Source organism: Heptranchias perlo, chromosome 28, assembly GCF_035084215.1.
Source record: "Heptranchias perlo isolate sHepPer1 chromosome 28, sHepPer1.hap1, whole genome shotgun sequence".
Taxonomy (NCBI): domain Eukaryota; kingdom Metazoa; phylum Chordata; class Chondrichthyes; order Hexanchiformes; family Hexanchidae; genus Heptranchias; species Heptranchias perlo.
Genome location: NC_090352.1, coordinates 26,089,772 through 26,113,775, shown reverse-complemented (window position 1 = coordinate 26,113,775; position 24,004 = coordinate 26,089,772). Strand labels below are relative to the sequence as shown.

Genomic DNA, 24,004 nt, shown 5'->3' with positions numbered 1-24,004 from the left:
ATTCCCTTTTGTCATCCTCTCCTTTATTGTCCATGTACTTAGTGTATGCCTTTTTCTTTAGTTTCAATTTTACCCTTATCTCTTTATTCATCCATGGTGTTTCATTATTGGCTAGTTTGTTCTTGTTTTTTGGAGGAATGTATTTCTCCTGAACTCTATTCATCACCATTTTAAATATTACCCACTGCAGTTCTACCTCTTCGTCAATTTTTTTTAAAGTTTACCTTCCCCAGTTCCATTTTCATCCCCTCAAAATTAGCATTTAACTTTGGTCTTTGTTTTACATATGTCTTTCTCAATCATTATTTTAAATCTTATAACGTTATGATCGCAATTGCCTAGATGTTCCCCTAAGCTTACTTCTCTTATCTGCTCTGGTGCATTTCCCATTACTGGATCCAGCAGTGATTTCTGTCTTGTTCAGGTAAGAATGGAGTCCCTGTGAACACTTTAAAAACTCCATTCCCCTTTCCCTACCTCCTCGTGCCAGGTTTTTTGCGGGTAGATGAAATCTCCCATGATTATTATTCGATGTTTTTTTACTCATTTCATTGATTTGCCTCCACTTCCCTTTCACTATTAGGTGGTGTGTAGAATATACCTATTAACTTGATCGATCCCTTCTTATCCATTGTCTCAATCCATACGGATTCTGTTTCTATCTTGTATTACTTTTTTTCTATTGCCATTATGTTGACTCTAATTAGTAGAGCTACCCCACCCCCTTCTTCCTTCCTTATCCTTTCTAAATACGTGATTTGGAGATGCCGGTGATGGACTGGGGTTTACAATTGTAAACAATTTTACAACACCAAGTTATAGTCCAACAAATTTATTTTAAATTCCACAAGCTTTCGGAGGCTTCCTCCTTCCTCAGGTTTCCACACCGTTCACCTGAGGAAGGAGGAAGCCTCCGAAAGCTTGTGGAATTTAAAATAAATTTGTTGGACTATAACTTGGTGTTGTAAAATTGTTTACAACTTTCTAAATACGTTATATCATGTAGTATTTAACTCCAGTTTCCCCGTTTTGTTTCAGATGCTGTGCCCATTGCCATGCAGGCAATTTAATTTGCTTTTAATAATTGTTCCCCTCACTTTATTTTTAAACTCATTTTGTACTTATGTTCTATAACTGTAATTTTTCCCTGACTGTTTGTTACCCTTATTCCTCACCCTGGTCTGACCTTTACTCTCGTCTCCTATTTCTTTTATCGACTGAATTTTCTACTTATGTTATTTTCACTAGATTGCTTCCCCCATCTTACTTAAAACCCTATCCACAGCCCTTTTTTTCCTTTCCGCTAGGACACTGGTCCCATTCCGGTTCAGGTGGAGCCCGTCCCTGCGGTACAGCTCCTTCCTGTCCCAGTACTGGTGCCAGTGTCACGTGAAATAGAACCCCTCATTCCCACACGAGTCTTTCAGCCACGCATTCACCTTCTTGATCTGTCTATCCCTATGCCAATTAGCACGTGGCTCGGGCAGTAAAATGATAATCCTTTTTGAAACTTTGTGTGCAGAGAGTGTTACTGGAGTAGCTGATGGCTCTGCAATGTTAGTTCTCATGAATAGTAATGCTGTTCTTTGGGCAGATGCAGTTTATTTGAACGTGAATGGACTGGGAAAGATGTTGGCCATGATTATTGACGTAGGGGAGCAGGATTGTTCAGTTGAGGTTCAATGAGCTGCTGCTGAAGAACATTGTCTGCAGGCAACTGTTGGAGCCCTCTTGCTTCCTCACCATCCTCTACCATCAGTGTCGTCTCCCTTATCGTGCTGAAGGTCCTTGTCAAATGGTCACTCCTTGCTGCACAGCAAAGTTGTAAAGCATACAGCAGACCATTAACATATGGAACAATCTCTGTGAGCTGTATTGCAGGAAGCTACCAGACCTGCCAAAACAGTGGAATCATTGCTTGAAGACTCCAATGGATTGCTCATTGAGGGTTCCAGTTGACTGTAGTGCAGTTCAGCTGCTAATTTCTGAGGGGTGTTATGAGCCAAGTGTGCAGGGGATAACCTTTGTCCCTAAGCAGCCAGCCTCTCACTTGCTATGTAGGGGCAAAGAGAGAGGGATCCAGGATTGACCCAAAACAAAAGTGTCATGGCAACTATCAGAAAAGTGGCCACAAGCCTGCATGATGTGCTACTGGTCATCACACACAAGTTGCAGAATAATGGAGTGGTGGTCCTTGCGATTCAAGAAGACAGATTACACTTCTGCGCTGACGATGCCCAAGATCTATGTCTCCAACACCTATCTTGACCCCTCCACTGTCTGTGTTGTCAGACTGCATGCCCAACATCCAAGACAGTCTTGGATGAGCCATAATTTCCTCCACTTAAACATTGGTAAGACCGAAGCCTTCATCTTCAGCCCCTGCAACAAACTCAGTGCCCTTGCTACAGATTCCATTCCCTTCCTGGCCACTGTCTTAGGCTGAACCAGACTGTTTACATCCGATTAACTACCTTGAGCTGAGTTTCTGACTGTGTATCCTCTCCGTCACAAAGACTGCCTATTTCTGCCTCCACTCCTATCTCCTGCTGAAATCCGCACCCTTGCCTGTCATCTCCAAAAAAACAACAATACCAATGCTCTCCTGGCTGGCCTCCCATCCACCACCATCCATAAACCGGAGAACATCGAACACTCCCATGCCTGGAAGCTATCGAACACCAAGTCTTGTTCACCCATCACCCCAGTCCTCGCTGACCTACATTGACTCACAGTCCCCTAATGCCCCAAATTTAAAATTCTCTTCCTCATGTTTAAATCCCTTCATCGCCTCGCCCCTCCCTATATCTCTCTAAACTCCTCTAGCCCTCCAAGCCTCCCTCCAAATAATCCATTCCTCGGAACCTGGCCTCTTATGCATCCATCCTCCCTTCACACACCATGCCTGTCTTTACTTCTTACTCATCTGAAGGAGCCTGCAGGGTGACATGGGTTCAGTCATTGATGCCCCAGGCTTAGGGGAACCCTGCAATCCATGCAACCTCAGTACATTATCTTGCTGCTTCAGGGTGTCCATGGTAAAAGAAGCTTTAGCAAACACGACATCAGTTACCTGCTTAATGCTAATATGAACTGCAGACTGACTGATGTTACTGATATTCCCTGTGGCAGCTGGAAGGAGCCAAAGGCAAAGAACATAAGAACATAAGAACATAAGAAATTGGAGCAGGAGTAGGCCAATCGGCCCCTCGAGCCTGCTGAATGATGCAGTGACCTTGACTGCAACAAACTGTTACAGCTGTGGCAGTTGATTGTAGGTCCTGTTGCTGATGGTGACACAATTCTGGCAGCCTCTCCAGAGGAGCCTGGTCTCCTAATGCACTGCTCCTGAGAGAACTGCAGTTATGTTGTCCTGGGCCTATACGTTCTGTTCGGAGGGTAAGGATTCCAGTGAGCATGCTTCATTCTATTGCTTTCCCTCTGCATACTCCTTCCTTCTGAGGCTCCTCCTCCTCTTCCTCTTGCCAGAGTGGAATTGCCAAAAGGTGTGTTGCCAGAAGCCAGTTCAGAACATTCAACAGGCACTACAAGCACTTTGAAATGGTCTAGGTATTTAAAAGCCACAATGTAATAGAAGCAAAATGTCTCTTGAAACCTTGCAGCATTTTACCTGAGAGCGCTTGAGGATGCCTTTAAATGCCACTGGAAATGATTGCTTCACGCCGAGTCCCATCCATGGTTTGTCGGTGGGTTGAGGAACTGGAGATAGCAATGCGGGTGGGAGACCAAAATGGCATCCTGGTCCTGATTGTGTCCTAGGACCCTAAGTTAAATAAATTCATTAGGCTGCCATCTGTTTCTGGTAAAAGCAATGGCCGTCTAAATTGAGGTCTGCTTGAAAATCGCATCAGATGGAAAATCAGCATGCGTTCTCTATTTTCGTCACACTACCGCCCCTGAAAAACAGGGTAATAATGTGACACAAATCACCCCTACAACACCTTCAATTGCAAACTCTGTTTGAAGGTGTATTTTGGAGCCAGTATTCTAAATATGTTTTTTTTTTGTCACTGTAGGCCAGGAAGATAAGTCTGTCAACACTGCCAGTAATGCAGAAGAAGACAGCACCCTACATCCTTCTCACAAAAGGTTTGCAAGTACCAACGCAGCTACACACTGTCTCTTACCATTAAGAAAATATTCTGATTTACCTCTTTCGGATCCAAAGACCTCACGCTTCCCACCTTAAGCTCCATCTGCCATAGTTGTACCCACTCGCTTAGTCTGTCTATGTCCCTTTGTAACTTCCCATGTAGAGAACTTACTGTGCCTTCTACCTTAGAGTCATCAGCAAACCTGGAATCTACAACTCTCTTGATAAATGTGTGGGCAGTACACAGGCTGACACTTCAGTTGATTCCTAGGCTGGAAGGTGGCAAAAACTGAAACAATGACCTTGACTACCACTAGCAATGTCGTCCCTATAGTGCCGGCTGGCTGCAGGTATCACAGGTACTGCTTACCTTGGAACTGGGTCCTTATTTACCCAGTGCCTACAATGCGGTTTGGCTTCAGTCATTGTCAGGCCATCTGGATCTGATGACTGCTGTACTGCATACACCATGAAATATTGCAAATACTGCATAAAAGCAACCAATCAATAATTTTAACTTGAGTTGCTGACAGCCGCAATACTGTTCAGCTTCCATTTAGATGCCTTGTTGCTCCCTTGAAAGTTTCTTTGTGCAAGCTCCTTTATCATGCCCCCCCCCACCCCCACCCCCACCTCTATTTTCAGCTTTTCCTGCTCTGCCAAAGCTTTTTAATGTTTCAATGACGGTCAGATTTCTGGCGAATTAGCAGACAAATTTGTCTATTTTAGGTTCCATAAACTGATATAAACAATAACCTCCAATAGCTAAATGTTTTCAGAGGAATGACAAAAAAACTAACAAAAGCCAGTACTAAAAGTGTACTGCAAAAGTGGAAAATAAAAATGAAGGAATATGAAGCCTCTGCATCCATTCACAGCTCATTCATACATGTGTTTTCCTTAAGCCCCCTCCAGAAAACCAAATGAAGCATCCAGTGCAATCCCAGCCTATGTGGATGGAAAATTATACTGCTTAATTTAAATGCAGTATAACATTCAAATGAAGCTCTTACCTGTTTTGGATAAGACCATTTTATAGGAATAGGAGGAGGCCATTTAGCCCCTCGAGCCTGTTCCACCCTTCAATGAGATCATGGCTGATCTGTGACCTAACTCCATATACCCACCATAGCCCCATATACCCTTTGGTTAACAAAAATCTATCAATCTCAGATTTAAAATTAACAATTGAGATTGCATCAACTGCCATTTGCGGAAAAGAGTTCCAAACTTCTACCAGCCTTTGCATGTAGAAGTGTTTCCTAACTTCACTTCTGAAAGTCCTGGCTCTAATTTTTAGGCTATCCCCTCGTCCTAGACTCCCCAACCAGCGGAAATAGTTTCTCTCTATCGACCCTCCTATTAGTTCCCTTTAATATCTTGAAAACTTCAATCATATCACCCCTTAATCTTCTAAATTCCAGGGAATACAACCCTAGTTTGTGTAATATCTCCTTGTAATTTAACCCTTGGAGTCCAGGTATCATTCCAGTAAATCAATGCTGCACTCTCTCCAAGGCCAATAAATCCTTCCTAAGGTGCAGTGCTCAGAGCTGAACACAGTGCTCCAGGTGTGATCTAACCAGGGCTTTGTGTAGCTGCAGCATAACTTCTACCCCCTTGTATTCTAGTCCTCTAGATATAAAGACCAGCATCCCATCAGTCTTTTTGATTATTTTCTGTACCTGTCCATGACATTTTAATGATCTATGTACATGGACCCTCTAAGTCTCTTTGGACCTCCACTGTTTTGAGCTTTTCACCATTTAGAAAGTACTCTGATCCGAGATGACTAAAACACTGCTGGAAGATTGTGTTCAGTGTTCTGAAATAAAAAGCAAAATACTGCAGGTGCTGGAAATCTGATATTAAAACACAAAATGTTGGAAACACTCATCAGATCGGGCAGCATCTGTGGACAGAGGAAGGTACAGTTAATGTTCCAGGGCGAGGACCTTTCGTCAGAACCAAATGAAAGATAAATCGACCTGAAAAGGTAACCCTACCTTCCTCCTTCCACAGATGCTGCCTGACCTGCTGAGTGTTTCCAGCATTTTCTGCTCTTAGGACAGAATCAGAAAATCTGAAATATCATTTTTTCCAGTCCTCTGCCACTGGTATCTATCCCATGAACTCTTGTTGTATTTGTGGCTGTGAGCAGCATAGTTTCTGGGACTTTAAAGCCCTTTACTGTGGCACATCTCTCTCACTGAACTCCATGCTCGACCTGCTCCTAAAACCCGCAATCTTCTTACACAGAGGGGAGAGTGCTACTTCTGAGCCAAGGCTGACATTTGAAAAAGAAAAATTTTAAGGGGTATGGGGAATGGAGATAAGCAGATAGCTCTTTTAGACAGCTGGCAAGGGAGTCATATAAAAGCTTGACAGTCTTCTGTCCAAGAGATTTCATAAATGAGTGAACAAAAATTACCGACAGTACAAACAAGACCAGTGGGTCACGGTCCGAAGTAACTGATTTACATTTCTCACAGAAAAGTGGTAGGAATTGCAGAATGCGACCTGCAGAACAGTGGTAAAAATCTTAGATTGCCGTGTAATAAAAACTGAATTTGACCCAATCATCGTAAACCAGTGCCCCCATTATAAACACTAAGGGCATCATTTTAGCACCCACTATCGGGTGCGTTCCTGGCGGGGGGCCACCGAAAATCGGAGAATCCCAGAACGGGACCGGAGCCCGGCTCCAACCCGCCCACTTCCGGGTTCCCCACTGACACGTGCAGCCCCTGCTGGTGGGAATCCCGCAGGCAATTAAAGCCAGCAGGATGCCACTTGACAATATTTATCTTGCTTGTTCAGGTCATTAACTGACCTGATTAAGGGATTATGTGAGGAGGGGCGGGATTTTATAAAAAACTGGGACTGTTTCCCATACTGGGGGAAACACTCCCAGTTCAAATGGACGTGTTGCAGCCATCAGCCTGTGGCAGCTGCAAAGGTCCATTTGACAGGTGGGGGGGGGGGAGACCCTCACTCATTGCAGGAGGCCACTCTGTCACTTGGGACAAAGTTTGACCTCCACCACCCTCCTCCTGACAATCAAAGTCACCAACTTGCACACTTACCCCGGGGTCCAGAGACATGTACCTACCTTGTGGACTCCCTCAGATGTACATCTTGCGGATGGGGGCCGCCGTAGCTGCAGTCATGACCTCCTCGGAGGGCGAACAGCATCACCAGCCTCACCAGCCTCGCCGTCCACCTCTGACACGTGGAGCTCCACAACAGAGTGCTGTGACACATCCACCTGTACAGCAGGAGGGAGGGCTACCGCACAGAGAGATGCGTCGCAGAGGACACTACCCTCGCCACACGTTCCACAGACCGAGGCTCAGTTTCCTGGACCTCTCTGAGCAGCAGTGCACACGGAGGCTCAGATTCACTCAACATGTAGTCGTGGACATCTGCAGCCTCCTTCATGCCAAGCTGCTCTCGGCTGGCCCGAGCACCATCTTCTTACCTGTCGGTGTCAAAGTCACCACTGCCCTCAACAACTTCTCCTCCGCATCCTTCCAGGGTGCCACCGGGGACATCGCCAACGTCTCTCAGCCGTCTGCACAAAAGCGCCCTGCAAATACACCTACACCCACTCTGCAGTGACACAATGGGTGGCATCAGTTGTGGGTCTTCATACTGATCCTCAGGAAAGGGCATTATTGCACAAACTAGACAAGATTCGCAAAGACATGGCAGTAGTGGTGCCAATATAATATGTGATGTGAGTTGGTCAGAAATTCAGTATATGTAACAACCATGACAAACCCTCAAACACCCTTGTGCATCCCCTTCATACTCACGACACGTTTGTCTTACGCTGCCTACTGCACATATGTGATGCATGCCCTGTGGCTGCAGCACAGGTAGTGGCAGGTTGAGTGAGGCTGACCGTGAAAGAGATGCATGAGAGGGTGAGTATGAGATAGAGCCATGAGATTGTATGAGGATTGGGTTGAGTGGTAGTGGCGGGATGAGTACTGGCGAGGTGAGTAAGTGCAAGTAAGATGAGGATGAGGTTTGAGTGGGTATGAGGGGTGATGTGACAGAGTAGTGTTGGCAGTGCAGAAGGAGATGTGGGGTGGGGGCGGTGATGTGGCAGATGGAGTGTAGGGGAATGATTAAGTGTACTCACTTTGGTTGACCTACTGAGATCATTGGAGTGCCTCCTGCACTGTATGCAGGTGCGTGATATGTTGGTGGTGCAGGTGACCTCCTCTGCCACCTCGAGCCAAGCCTTCCTGGTGGCAGAGGTAGGCCGCTTCCTCCCGCCCACCGGGGGGAAGATCTCTGACCTCCCCCTCCTCCTCACCCTATATATTGATATCTGGAGTGAGGGATCATTAAACTGGGAGCAGCCTTCCCCCTGGGCTGCTCCATGCTGTAATTTTTTCTATTTGTTGCAGCATCTGTCAGTGGAGGACTGCCCCTTTAAATAGAGCTCCTCCAGCTGTCAGATCTTACTGCGCATGCGCAGTCAGCCCGACGCGCAGATCAGCATCGGGGAACCCGGAAGAGAAGGTAAGTGGATCCAATTAGACTGCAATCGCGCGGGTGGCTGACTAATTTCACCGGGCGCGTTACCCACGCGCCCAATAGCCCCCCTGCCACGAACCCACAGCCCTGCTAACATCGAGCCCTAAGAATCACAGAGTATAATTCCCAAAGCACTGATAAATTTACTGGAATTCCAATAATATAATATAACTTATTCAATCAATGGTGCAACTTATTGCAAATCTTTCGTAAGTGAGATGCCAAAACTGCAGCTGCGTTACTTAACATTTACCCAAATTAACTGAGTGCATGTAGCTTACATATCTGTTTTAAGATAACCAGCTTTACTGTGTGACAATGCTAAGAAGGAGAGGGCAATAGAGTTTAATTTTCTTTTTGTAGCAGCTATTGAAAAATGTGTGTATTTGGATTTGCAAATGATATTGAAGTTACAATGCACTGTTTTCCACTCCATACTTAAATTACTTGCCACTTAACAACAACACTGTCAGATTGACTTGCAGCTGACAGGCCACTCATTTAAACTGCTGAGTTTAATGTGGATGAAATTTCATACCTATGCAAATAGATTTACTTGAATGTACATACCTGATCTATTAACAGTGTCTTGTAATTTTTAGAGAGATGATAGGCTGTATAAGATCCCTGGATCCCTGCTCCAATAACTATTGAATCAAAGTCGTTGTGCAAGCTTTGAGCAGCCATCTTCCTCTCACTTTGGCAAATGTTCATTTAAATGTAAAAGTCATGTGCCTTCTAAAGGTCACCTTGGTAAAATGATAGTTATTGATTAAACGACAGACATAATTGTAATTTCTTCAAAAGTAAAATAACAATTTACAAAGTTCTTAAAATATTAAAAAAGCATAGAGAAAACATTTGTAACTGAGTGTGATGCCTCACAGTTGTACAGTTTTTCCTGCAGATTTAAACTCCGGAGCCAGAGGCATATTTTCCACAGTAAGTGAACAACTGACTCGTCTCAGTATGAGATCCTGCTGGCAAGAGAGGGAAGGCATTTGCGCAGAATCAACAGTGTAGCGATTAGGCTCTCCAGTGGCTTCCCACTGCTCTTTTTGCCCCATCCACCCCTTCTCCAAGGGGGTTTCTTTAGAAGATAAGAGTGGTAAATCACTTAAAAACATGCAAAATTTATTTAGTGTTGGGAAGAAAAAGAGAAAATGCTGGAAATTTGCAGCAGGACTATCAGTACATGCATAGGGAAAGGTTAACATTTCGAGTGTTTGTTTTTACAGATGTTGACAGACCTGCTGCATATTTCCAGCATTTTCTGTTCTTATTTCCTATTTCTAGCATTTTTCCTTTCTTTCGTGTTAGATTTATTTTAAATCCCGTAATAGTAGAATAGAGTCCCAGTGCCTCTCCCATTTGGGGACCTGTTTAAACACTATTTTGAAAGTAAAAAGAATATTCTTTTTATAATTTAACTTCTACAAAACAGAGTTGTTTCAAGAATTCTTCGAACTTATCTTAATAAAGAGGAAGAAGGGCTCTATTGTGACAAAGACCTGGATCCGTCAGATAGGGATTTTTAATTTAAAAGTCTTCCTTGTATCTGCTGCTGAGGGAAGAAAATTTTCTTAATGTAACGGGAAAAGTTTTGGATTGGAACTCTGTGTACTCCTATTTGCTGTTCAGGGATTTTAATGCTCCGTTAGTATTCCAGCTTTAAAATTCTTTCCTCAGTAACATTTTATAATTGCTGGAGATACACTCAGTAACCCTTGTAACTTATTTCATTGTGTTTATTTTTTAATCTCTTAATAAAAACATGAAGAATGCAAACTTTAAGATCCACGTGTCTGTCTTCTATAGGCACTTTTTATCGTTCAAACAAATTAGCTGCAAACTCGGTCTTTCATTATGTCAACAGTGTATTCTGCTCCTCCGCGTTTCAGGGCTATCGACTGTGAAATACTGATATCCGTGACTGCAGACCAAATATTTGCAATACGGTCAGTGAAGCCCGTTCTCAGAATTCTTTAACTGATTAGTAATCTTGTGGAGGCCGTAAGAGATATCTAGCTCCAATATGACAACTCTAATCTCCACAGCTTAGTCTGAGCATCTGTGGAGAAGCCTCAACTGCACTCAGGGCCTCCGTAATGAGAGGATTCCCTGCAAGTATCCCCGGAGCTGCCACATGTCCCTGGGCCAGGCTCACCATCAAGTTGACACATCTGGAAAAGGCTCGCTGTGGCCTTCCTTCTGAAAATTTCTTCCTCATACCAATTTAGCACTCGAAAGATCCAGCTCTGCCATCTGTTGTTGATCATTCATGGTTCTTAAGAGCTATCTTTTCCTGCAAGTAGAGTAAAAGAAGTGAAAAATTGCAGTTGTTAAGATGACATATAATAAGAGCTAAATGTCAGCTTACAGGTAATACTGGATGTGATGACATCTACATGTGACAGTCAAGTACATTGGATGAAAGGATTCTTTGGGATTGAATGTAAGGATGTAAGAGAAGGAACACTTCTAGGTGAAAGGTAGGGGTGTAAAGGGCATTCATTGTAAGGTTTGAAAATACTTCAAGACAGTGGGAGGGCGTGGTAATTGGAAGTGGCATACATGCTTTTTGAAGGTAAGAATATGGCAGGTTCTCCTATTATCTATCCTGTATTGCTTTCTTGTGAGTAGTGCAGTGGAGGAGGCATTAAAATTGGTGCACCCTCCTCCCATTGCCCTTGGGCTGCTCTTCCTGGGGTCTCCAGCGGGTGAAGAAGGATCTCCTCCTCAACTTCATCTCTTCAAGGACAATATCTATGGCAAACTGAGCCACTCTTTGGTCAACTCCACTATTTCCAGCTAATTTTTCATCAGAAGATTCCATGATGTAGAATTTCTGTAGGGTTTTCCCGATCTCTTGCCATACAGTCAGCAGAAGATCAGTGTAAATCTGTTTCTGTTGATCATCCACCAAAGTTACAGTGGGAGATCAGGAAATCCCTCACTATTCCTAGCATTTCTTTCAGAAATTGTTCCAATATTGATGCCTGACCTTTTAAATTGCCGCCAGGCTTTAAATGCTGCAGCAACATGCAATTTCCTGCCACCTCCCAGGCAAAGGTGGTTAGAATATATGGAGCTCACCCGTAATATTTAAATTAGGCTGACCCCAGGAATTCACACAGGGTCAGCGTGATGCAGGTTGCACAGTGGTGAGTCGCAAACTGTCCACGTTCATTTGGACGCGTGCTCAATAGGAAAATCTACATTAATCTGTGTTGAGGTCAAAGTGACTTAGTGCAATGGCTATGAATATTGCTGTCTGGTTTCCATTCCTTTCTTGATTGTTCTCATGCTTGTTTGTCCACTTAGCTGAAATGCCGAGTGAATGATCCATCTCGGCCTCCTCCCGATATCCCCACCATCACAAAAGCCAGTCTTCAGCCAATTCGATTCACTCCACGTGATATCTAGAAACGGCTGAGTGCACTGAATACAACAAAGGCTATGGGCCCCGACAGCACCCCGGCTGTAGTGCTGAAGACTTGTGCTCCAGAAATAGCTGTGCCTCTAGCCAAGCTGTTCCAGTACAGCTACAACACTGGCATCTACCCGACAATGTGGAAAATTGCCCAGGTATGTCCTGAAAAAAAAGCAGGACAAATCCAATCCGGCCAATTACTGCCCATCAGTCTACTCTCAATCATCAGCAAAGTGATGGAAGGTGTCGTCGACCGTGCCATCACGTGGCACTTACTCACCAATAACCTGCTCACCGATGCTCAGTTTGGGATCCACCAGGACCACTCGGTCCAGACCTCATTACAGCCTTGGTCCAAACATGGACAAAAGAGCTGAATTCCAGAGGTGAGGTGAGAGTGACTGCCCTTGACACCAAGGCAGCATTTGACTTGAGTGTGGCACCAAGGAGCCCCAGTAAAATTGAAGTCAATGGGAATCAGGGGGAAAACTCTCCAGTGGCTGGAGTCATACCTAGCACAAAGGAAGATGGTAGTGGTTGTTGGAGGCCAATCATCTCAGCCCCAGGACATTGCTGCAGGAGTTCCTCAGGGCAGTATCCTAGGCCCAATCATTTTCAGCTGCTTCATCAATGACCTTCCCTCCATCATAAGGTCAGAAATGGGGATGTTTGTTGATGATCAAATCAAATGGCAGAGCAGCCTCGAGGGGCTAAATGGCCTACTCCTCTTAATTTGTATATTCGTATTGCACAGTGTTCAGTTCCATTTGCAACCCCTCAGATAATGAAGCAGCCCAAGCCTGGACAACATCCAGGCTTGGGCTGATAAGTGGCAAGTAACGTTCGCACCAGACAAGTGCCAGGTAATGACCATCTCCGACAAGAGAGAATCTAACCGCCTCCCCTTGACATTCAATGGCATTACCATCGCTGAATCCCCCACGATCAACATCCTGGGGTCGCCATTGACCAGAAACTTAACTGGACCAGCCACATAAATACTGTGGCTACAAGAACAGGTCAGAGGCTGGGTATTCTGTGGCAAGTGACTCACCTTCTGACTCCCCAAAGCCTTTCCACCATCTACAAGGCACAAGCCAGGAGTGTAATGGAATACTCTCCACTTGCCTGGATGAGTGCAGCTCCAACAACACTCAAGAAACTCGACACCATCCAGGACAAAGCAGCCCGCTTGATTGGTACCCCATCCACCACCCTAAATATTCACTCCCTTTACCACCGGCACAATGTGGCTGCAGTGTGTACCATCTACAGGATGCACTGCAGCAACTCGCCAAGGCTTCTTCGACAGCACCTCCCAAATCCATGACCTCTACCACTTAGAAGGACAAGGGCAGCAGGCACATGGAAACAACACCACCTGTACATTCCCCTTCAAGTCACACACCATCCCAACTTGGAAATATATTGCTGTTCCTTCATCGTCGCTGGGTCAAAATCCTGGAACTCCCTTCCTAACAGCACTGTGGGAGGACCTTCACCACACAGACTGCAGTGGTTCAAGAAGGCGGCTCACCACCACCTTCTCAAAGGCAATTAGGGATGGGCAATAAATGCTGGCCTTGCCAACGACGCCCACATCCCATGAATGAATAAAAAAACTTAGTAAATGTGAAATGTCTTTCTCCTCTTGCATTGCTTTTGTTTCACGCATCTCAGCATTTTTGTTTCATGTTGTCTTGAGCTCACTTTAGCTGTCAGGTTTTGAGAGTGCTTAGTGGATGCTGACAAAAGCTTTATATTAGGAAATGCTGAATTTGCTAAGTTCATGAGGATATGGATGGATAGGCCTGTAATTAAATTTGCCCTGAGTAGGCTGGCACCCAAAATCTAATGGTGATTTGCCGTACGTTTCTTAAATTGTATTCATAACATCGCAGTGAACAGTCGTTCTGTTTTAGGTTTATTGTTGCTGTTCATTTCAAAGATCAGTAATATAATGCATGGATGTCCGTGCTAAGTCTTTATTGAGTTGGAAAATTTAACCTAGAATGCAAAAAAGATACAGTTAGAAGCAGTCCACTCAGCTTTTACTATTATGCTCTATTTGCAACTACAGTGAGCAATTTTCCTTTTAATTAGTTAGCCCACATAGCACCTTCCAGAACTTCTGTTTGGCCAGAATATTTCAACAGCACAATAAAGCACGTTCCCAATATTGAACATTACCCACTTATATGATCTCACCGGTGAAAGGTTTTCCGACTGATGAAGTGAAGAGCTGGTAACTGAAAGAAACTAAACACCAATCCACAGTTAAAGAAACTGTGCATCATTGCATCAGGGTTTAATTAACCCTTTTGCCCTAGAGAAGTAATAGGATGACCTTAAATGAGTATTGATCTTTAATCCTCAAGTAGAGAGTTATGAACTATGATACCAAGATCTTTTGTCTTTTATCAAAGTCTTCAATTCTCTTCCCTGTAAGGTGTATGTATGTTCAGTATTGGTCCTGCCCACATGAAAAGCATTGCACTTGTCTAAGTTAAATACCATTGATCAAACACGGGCCCATTCCTCCAACACATTGAGATCTGCTTGCATTTATTTAGTTTCCTTCACAATTTTAACACTCGCACACATCTTTGTATCTTCTGCACACTTGTAGATCATACCCCCAACACCTTCATCTAGGTTAGTAATTTAGCTGGTAAAAAGCAAAGGCCCTAACACCATTCCCTGTAGGACACCACTGGTAACCGGTCTCCAAGCATATCCACAACCATTGATAATAGGCCATAATTTTCTGTAGCAAGGCATCTAATGGCACCTGCCGTTAGTTAGACTTGCCCTAGCACATTTAGGTTTTTAAATTTTAAAGTTGCTAAAAGTTCGAGCTGATAACGTCACACTGGAAACAGGGCATCTGGGACCTGAGTGAACAGGGCAAGCAACTGTGTATCTCCTTAACCAATCAGATTGAAGGATTGTGAAATTAACAGCGCAAGGACTGAGAAGGAAGTGTAAATTAGAGTGGGTGAATTCAATGTCAAATCAGGTACCAAAAGAATAATAAAGAGAGGGAAAGAAAGAATGGATTAAGAGACAGAGAAAGGAACAGTAAAAAGAATTAAAATTTAAAATTTTACATTTTTAAAATCTCCAAAAACAATTACTACCTGAAGGAATGAGACTCCACACTTGTAATAGATAATTTTCAGCGTCAGAGAGGTTGATTGGCAGTAATTAACACACAGCGCCTTGTTAAAAGGATACTTAGACTGAAATGGACAAGATTTAACTTTCTCTGGTGAGTTTAGTTCGTATCGACCGTGCAAATACAGCAACTTCACGCCTTTCAATGGTGAGGCAGACAGCGAGATGCCGTTTTCGCGAAGCTATCAGCAGAGCAGCACAACTCAGATGTCAACTTTTGTATTTTTGAGCTTATCGGCGCATCTGCCCCTCGCTTGAAGTTGCTGTACTATTTGCGCATAAATAACAGTGAGTCCCATTAGCCTCATCGTTACTTTGACAGCAAATTATGGCCCATTACCTTTCTATCTATGGGCATACAGCCAATTCGTTATCGACAATAGGAGCTTCCCACTAATTCCATAAGATTCTATCTTGTAGAGAAACTTATTGTGCGGGATATTATCAAATGCTTTCTGAAAATACAGGTAGATAACGTCTACTGGGTTACCCTCATCCACTAACCTGGTGACTTCTTCAAAAATTCTCCAGAAACTACGTTGAGTGACCCTGATGATGCCTCCACTGTCCAAGTGATCATAAAGAGCATCTCTTATGATCCCTTGGAGCATCTAACCTATAATTGAGCACACACTAATGGGCCTATATTCCCTGGTCTGTTGACAACTGGAACTACAAGAGAACCCTTCCAGTCCAAGGGAACAGTTCTGGACTCTAGCGAGCTGTTAAAGATGTGGGCAAGTGGCTTGCAAAGCAAATGTCCCATCTCTTTAAGGACCCAAGGATGGATGTCATCTAGGCCGGCAGCCTAATCTATTTTAAGGTTTCTAATTCTGTGTAAGATGGATATCCTTATCTAATTTAATACTCACAATTTTACTGTTAACAGGGACTTCTTGCTGATAGTTAAGCATCATCTTCAAATGTAAAGACTGATGCAAAATAATTGTTTAATAACTCTTCCATCCCCGGGCGGTCCATTCGAATCTGTCCTAGGGAATCTTTCAAAGGCTCCGTACAGTCTTTAACGGTATCTGACTCCAAATGTAGCTACTGCAATTGTCTACTATCCTCTTCTCCAGTGACCTTCTAGCTGCTGTAAAAGCAGCTTTTGTTTTCATTAATTGTGCATGATATATATGTTTTTGCTTTCCTGATAATTACATTCTTTTAATCTATGAAAATATTTTTGTTTAATTTGCCTCTGTACACAACCAATCAGCCACCTACGCATAGTCTTGCCTTTAGCGACAAACATGGTTTCTTTTTGCTTTTAAACATTTGTCTTCAGTGTCGATAACATCCTCACTAAATTGAGTTGACTGATTGACCTGATTTAATCTTCTGCCATTATAGTAAAACTAGCCCTTTTAAACACTAGAATTGAGATTCTCAGTACCTATTGGTTCTACAAACGGGTGTGTGGGAATAACCTTGAACTGGCATATCGGCTAATAAATCACATGTGCAGCCTGTTGTTCTGCATGTTCACTTTTTTTAAACGGAGAAATGCTTATGTTCTAAAAACAGAAAATGCTGGAAATACTCAGCAAGTCAGGGAGCACCTTTGGAGAAAGAAACAGAGTTAACATTTCAGGTCGATGATCTCTCGTCAGAATTGAAAGAAGTTAAAGCTGTAACAGTTTTTAAGCAAGTACAGAGTCAGGCAAAGGGAGAGAGGGAGGGGAGGAAAGAACAAAAGGGAAGGTCTGTGATAGGGTGGAGGGCAGGAGTGATTAAATGACAAAAGGGACGATGTTGCAAGGCGAGGAACAAGTAAAGAAACAAAAGATGGGTCTAGAGGAGCTGTGAATGGCAATAGCAGAACCATTACCAATCGTCTGCTGTCTGCAAAAATGGGAGCAGTGGTTATGATCTGAAGTTATTGAAATCAATGTTGAGAAGGCTTAAAATGCCTAAACGAAAAATGAGGTGCTGTCCCTCGAGCTTCTGTTGAGCTTCATTGGATCAGTGTAGGAGGCTGAGGACAGAGAGGACAGAGTGGGAATGGGACGGAGAATTAAAATGGCACGTGACCGGCAGGTCAGGGTCACGCTTGAAGACTGAGCAGAGGTGTTCAGCAAAGTGATCACCCAATCTGCCTTTGGTCTCTCCAATGTCGAGGAAACCGCATTGTGAGCAGCGAATACAGTATACAGAAAGAAGTACAAGTAAATCACTGTTACACCTGGAAGGAGTGTTTGGGGCCCTGGACGGTGGGAAAGGGGGAGGTGAAAGGGCAGGTGTTGCATCTCCTGCGCTCGCACGGGAAGGTGCCGTGGGAAGGAGAGTGGGTGTTAGGGGTGAGGGAAGAGTGGACCAGGGTGTCGCGGAGGGAGCCGTCCCTTCGGAATGCTGAAAGGGGAGGGAAGATGTGTTTGATGGTGGCGTTGCGCTGGTGGTGGCGGAAATGGCGGAGGATGTTACGTTGAATGTGGAGGCTGGTGGGGTGGAAGGTGATGACAAGGGAGACCCTAATGTGGTTCTGGGAGGGATTGGAAGGGGTAAGGGCAGAAGTGCAGGAAATGGGACGGACACGGTTCAGGGCCACGTCAACTACAGTGGGGGGAATCCTCAGTTGAGGAAAAAGGAAGACATATCGGAAGCACTGGTGTGGAAGACAGCATCATCAGAACAGATGTAACGGCAACGGAGAAACTGGGAGAAGGGAATAGAGTCCTTACAGGAAGAGGGGTGGGAGGAAGTGTAATCAAGGAGTTGGTGGGCTTATAGTAGATATTGATTTTCAATCTATCCCCAGAAATGGAGATAGAGAAGTTGAGGAAGGGAAGGGAAGAGTCAGAGATGGACCATGTGAAGGTGAGGGAAGGGTGGATATTGGAAGTAAAGTTGATGAAATTTTCCATTTCGGGATGAAAGCAAGAAACTACACCGATACAGTCATCAACAGGAAAAAGAGGTAAGGGAGGGGACCTGAGTAGGACTGGAACAAAGAATGTTCAACATATCCCACAAAAAGGCAGGCATTGCTAGGACCCATAGGGGCTCCCATAGGGACACCTTTTATTTGGAGGAAAAGAGTGGAGTCAAAGGAGAAGTTGTTCAACATAAGAACAAGTTCAGCCAGGTGGGGCAGGATGGTGGAGGATGGGGACTGGTTGCGCCTCCGTTCAAGGAAAAAGCAGAGGACCCGCAGACTATTCATGTGGGGGATGGAGGTGAAGAAGGGACTATGCTTATGTTCTGTTCTATTCACTTTTGAGCAAGTGCAAAAATTTTTTTCTGCATGATAAAAGAATGACAGAGTACCAGATAGACTAAAACTGAATGAATTTTATTAAATTGTGTAGTGGTAGTGCCACATGCACTTCTTGTGCCTTGCTTAAGCATTTGAATCTTATACTCAGTATATTTTCCTTGTTTGTTGTGCATGTACTACTAAGTGCTTCCCTATTTCAATGTGTAGAACTGATGGGTGGCTGCACAGCCAACAAACCAGTTGTAAGGGATATGTAAGGCCTGTGACTAACCCTGATGTATCACTACCATTTCAGGCATATGTTTTACTGGAGTTACTGTGGACTCGAAACTCTCCAAGGTGGTTCGTACTGACACCTGTGCAGGGCAATATGATGGCACAGAATTGCTGCTGATGTGAATGCCAACCAACTGCTGCACACATGCCAATACTGGAACATAGGAACATAGGAACAGGAGTAGGCCATTCAGCCCCTCATGCCTGCTCCGCCATGTGATAAGATCATGGCTGATCTGTGATCTAACTCCATATACCTGCCTTTGGCCCACATCCCTTAATACCTTTGGTTGCCAAAAAGCTATCTATCTCAGATTTAAATTTAGCAATTGAGCTAGTATCAATTGCCGTTTGCGGAAGAGAGTTTTCTAATCTTGCTCCTGAAAGGTCTGGCTCTAATTTTTAGACTGTGCCCCCATTCCTAAAATCCCCAACCAGCGGAAATAGTTTCTCTCTATCCATCCTATCTGTTCCCCTTAATACCTTATAAACTTTGAGGGCATCTCTTCACTGTACCTACTGATCTAGCCAAGGCTGCCATTGTTGCCACAGACTCACCAGCTGCAGTGGAGACAACCATACAATTTATGACATAATTTATGTGGGTGTTGGCATCACATAATCAGGGGGTGAATTCCTCCACACTATCCAGACCACCTTCTACTGTCATATGCAAGGAGACAAATGAATACTCCACACTTTCCTGTTGCTGCATCAACCTCAGTTTCAAAGCAAGTCCGCTAAGGGATGATTCATGTGGCAAATCAGGAGGGGCACTCGGGCATGCCAGACTGTTGTCCTACATCAACTGGCCCATGATTCACAGCTGCCATTCTTTCATTAGCAGCACACCTCTGATTCCTGGTGAACATCACTGTCTACCTCCCTGAGGTGTATGCATTTGATTCAAGTGTGGGGGATATTAGTTAGTGTTCCAGTGCATGTTGCTCTTCCAGATTTACTTACGTTTGATTGGATTCTCCTTGCTCCATAAGGAGAGCAGATGGTACATTATGAGTAAATAACCATATTTATCTATGTGGGTTCTACGGTGTTTTTACATGCTGCTTTATGTACCTGGCCACAATCCATGTATATGGACAAGTTCATGGGTCATACTGTACAAATCATGAAACATGTGAAGAATATGTATTCTAACAAGTTCTTCATTCTCCTCCAACCAGATTCCACACCTTCAAATATCTCACATACCTGTACAATAGATTCAGTATTTAGACTCAAACTGTGGTCTGGGAGTCCACCATATTTTGCAACCTCTGTTTTACGATTATATCAATTTTGTCTTTAAGCAAAAAATCAGTGGAGATTGAGGCATAGTGAACTGACCCTTTGAAACTGCTTGCTGCAGTCCAACCTTTTCCCCCATCATAGCTTGTACTATGAAATTTGCATAACCCTAAGTCACTTCTAATATCTTTCTTGCTAACATTTTTCTATGCCAGTACAGTGATTTTTGGCATATATTCTGAATATTACACACTAGTATGTATGTCGTGTGCTGCTACTTCATGGTAATATTTATTTGTTGCCAAGTGCTCTTCCTTAAAGTGTGGAACTTTTCCCTGTGCTGAGGTCCACTTACTGCTCTGCATATTTAGGGAGCAATGTTCCTCTTGCAGCATCTGGTCACTGGAGTGAGGTGTTCTCACTGGTCATTGACACATTCTCTACAACAATAACAAACTCCGTAGCTTGATGAATAGAACATTCAGCATTTTATATCAATTGAGTGACTCTTTCGCTGCTTGAGGAATGTTAAAGGGTCATTATTGAAGGTGTGTCATGATTGGCTCATTTTTGTTACCGTTAATGAAATTGCTTTCCCAGTAACTGCATGTTTCAGTTGTGAACATTCCATTTATTTCAACTGATGTTTTCTCCCATTTTTGACAAAAGAAGAATGTTGGCCACAATATTGATGCACCCTGATTTTCAAAAATTAATCAAAAGTGAGTACCCAGTAGAAGACTTTACAATTGCAGGAAGAGGTGTATTATTCAGTCTGCAGTAGACAAGAATAGCATCCCGCTGTATATACATATCACATCCACCCGCTTTCCTTTTAAGAACGTGTGAACCAAAAACAAATCCAAAATTAAGTTTGTAGTTATAGGTTTGTGCATTCTTGGTCTAATAAATAAAATGTAATCTGGTCAGTAAGTGTGCGGTACCATTTATGGCCTCTTGATGGCCTACTTCTTCCAGACAGCTCTGAACATAGGAAATATCAGTGATGTTATGTGCTCGAGAGCTCTGGGGCCTATTTGTTCACACATTAAAACCAGGCTCACTGAGTCATAGAAGATCAGTATACATTCATGTGACAATATAAAAATTTCTGATATAGGTTATCAAAAATAATGTTTGTAATTAGCACTATCGACAAGAAGAACTGAAAATTCTCCCACTGCAATTCTAGTTTGCACTAATATAAATACAGTGAACATTAAGATAGGGCAGAGATAAAGTAGCTAGGGAAGATTTAAAAGATCACTTTGATGGATAAACTTGGTGCCAAGTACTTGGATTCTATGATCAAGTTATTTTGCCAGAATAAGAGAGGAGAAATCTATCAGTTCTGATAAAGGGATTGTACATTCTCCTGGCATGAAGGCAGAGGCTATTTGAGGATTAATCTCCTAAAAACAGACAAGGCAGGAAAGAAAATTTCAAGATCAGTGTCAAGACAGACACAAGACAGATTGGATGGGTGAGCTAATTAAGGGGAATTTATATTCCTTATAGCATGACTGAGACTTAATAGTCATGTTGATTGGCAGGAATCTAAGGCATTTTACGATCAGGATGTGGCATGAGAGGGGCAAGAAGGGGTTGGCAGATAAAACGCTATATTCTCCTCACAGGCCTGATAAGGTAGGTCAAAACAACTAAGCCTAACATGGTAGGAGCCAGTTTTAGAAATAAGACATATGAGAGGGACCGAACAGTGAGGCTGACAAAGGAATTAGAATTTTAAAGCAAGGAAGAGGCTTGAAAGGGTTTGTCGATCAATGGGTCATAAACACAAAAGAAGGGTGGACTTAGTTTTTGTCCTTGGGCAAATGGTTTGTTGTGTGAATTTTTTTTTGTTAACTTTGCAGTGCAACTTCTCCCTTCATCAATTTCCCTTGATTAACTTGTGCTGCACCCAAACAATCCTCCACACCCAACACAATAACAGGAAAATCTCTCCCTGTCACTGAGACCATGGAGCACGTGACTAGCAGCCATGTTATTTGTGAAGAATAAATCCTTTGCAACCAATGGATAATAAACTGCAGCCTATTTCTTGTGGAACAAATATTACACAAAATAATAGTAAACAGCCTGGATCTATCATTCAAATAAAATAACCTGTGTAATCTGACTCGATACTTTCTTGGGTTTGAACTGATCTCCAGCTCTGTACTGGTCTACGTATGGGAATTCAATGTAGGACGAGAAAGATAGGAAAAAGGAGAGGGGGAATGCTGGCCATCCAAAATACGAGCAGTTTCACCATCTCTAGTAGCCAGAAATATTAATTTGGGAAAAAAAAAGGCACCTTAGAGAATGGATGTGGCAGCAGGTATGGCAGTGTCGTGGTTATGTTACTGGATTAGTAATCCAGAGGTCTGAATTAATCACCCAGAGAACCCAAGCCCGAATCCCACCATGGTAGTTTAAGAATTTGAATTCAGTCTAAAGAAATTTGGAAATGAAAAACTGGTATCGGTGAAAAAAATGTGACCACGAAGCTGTCGGATTATGGTAAAAATCCAACTAGTTCACTAATGTCCTTTCGGACAGAGAACTTGCCGTCCTTACCTGGCCTGGCCTATATGTGAATCCAGTCCCACACCAATGTGGTTGACTCTTAACTTTCTTCACTCATCAGGGCAATTAGGGATGAGCAATAAGTGCCGGTTTTGCCAGCGATGTCCACATCCTGAGAATGCATAAAACATTGTCCTGGGATCTGGGTGCAAAACCAGGCCAGACTAGTGGTCCAAGAACCCCCTTTCTCTGCTGGCTCAAAGGATCTATGTGAAAGATGTTGGAGTCTCAAGAAACTACTTACATTTATATCTTGTAAGGATAGCTGTGTGGGAAAAAAATCATTCTGGTGCAGAAGGCAGTTCCCTTCTTGGTGAAGTAAGACTCATTGTTAGGCACGATAGAGGAAACTTTACTCTGCATCAAGCCATGCTATGCCTGACCTAGGATCTGACAGTAGCTGCTTATAATAGATAAATGCTCAGTTTTCCAGCATTGACATCCCTCACCTTCGCCAAAGAAAACCCACATTAAAATCACATTAAGAGAGTATTTAAGTAACCTGCCTTCCAGATGTTTTCAATATGAGCTGTGATTGTTGGCAGGAGAATTGGTCAATCTGTGAAATGTTGGCCATTCACCAATGCACACAGAATAGGAAATATACATGGGCGCTGTATCTTGGAAATGACTGATACTTTTATTAGCAGAGAAATGTATTACTTTCCTTTGTCCACAATTTTAGTGGAGGCATTAACTGAGTTAAAGTACACTGATTAATTAATACCTGTTATATGTCCAAGGAATGTCATGCAAATGTGGTTTGCAATTGCCTGCAAATATCGCAGTCAGTAATTTCTTGGTATGTATGCAGAAACGGTTCCTCCTCTTTTAATTCAAATCCCAAGCATTAAGAAGATCCTGGGGGAGATTCTTCTCATTAATGTGCGTTTTATTATTTTCATCAATAGATGCTTAAAACTTAAAATGATTATTGAGTTGCATTCAATTCATGAGCTATCCAGATGCCAAATTTAATTTATAATGAAAACATAAGGATCTCTCAGTGTAAACCTGCAGACAGATTTGTGCTGCACAGGAAGCATTTTGTTCAAACCCCCTGTATATAGGTTAACATTTCAAAAGCTAGAATTGACAAAAGATTCTGCTAAATATTATTCTGAGCGCATATTTTTATACCCACCATTGGGAACCAAGTGTATGTCCAATAAATACCAGCGATGTAGAGTTTAGTGATTGAGAGGACCACAAAATTGCCAGTCTAGTCAGGTGCTAGGTTTTTTTTACATGCCCACTTGTACAGGTCTGGTACGATTACTAGGAAATTACCTTGCACATAGCAGTGAAAACTGAAGGCAGTATGTATACAGTGATTGGCAGATAAGTAGAGAAGGCAATTCATTTGAAAATGGACAGACTTTTGGAATAAATGGAG

The 24,004-nt window shown here is 43.1% G+C and overlaps 1 protein-coding gene across 1 annotated transcript in view; it reads right to left on the bottom strand.

The window, feature by feature from the left end:
• Positions 1-9,639, bottom strand: part of pipox (pipecolic acid oxidase) — a 55,409-nt gene extending 45,770 nt beyond the window's left edge. The window contains exons 1-2 of the mRNA XM_068008241.1: positions 9,551-9,639; positions 9,236-9,414 (exon numbers count right to left, since the gene is read on the bottom strand). Coding sequence (XP_067864342.1) covers positions 9,236-9,379 — 144 coding nt within the window. The 5' untranslated portion in view covers positions 9,380-9,414; positions 9,551-9,639. The remainder of the gene's footprint in view (positions 1-9,235; positions 9,415-9,550) is intronic.
• Positions 9,640-24,004: the final 14,365 nt, after the last annotated feature.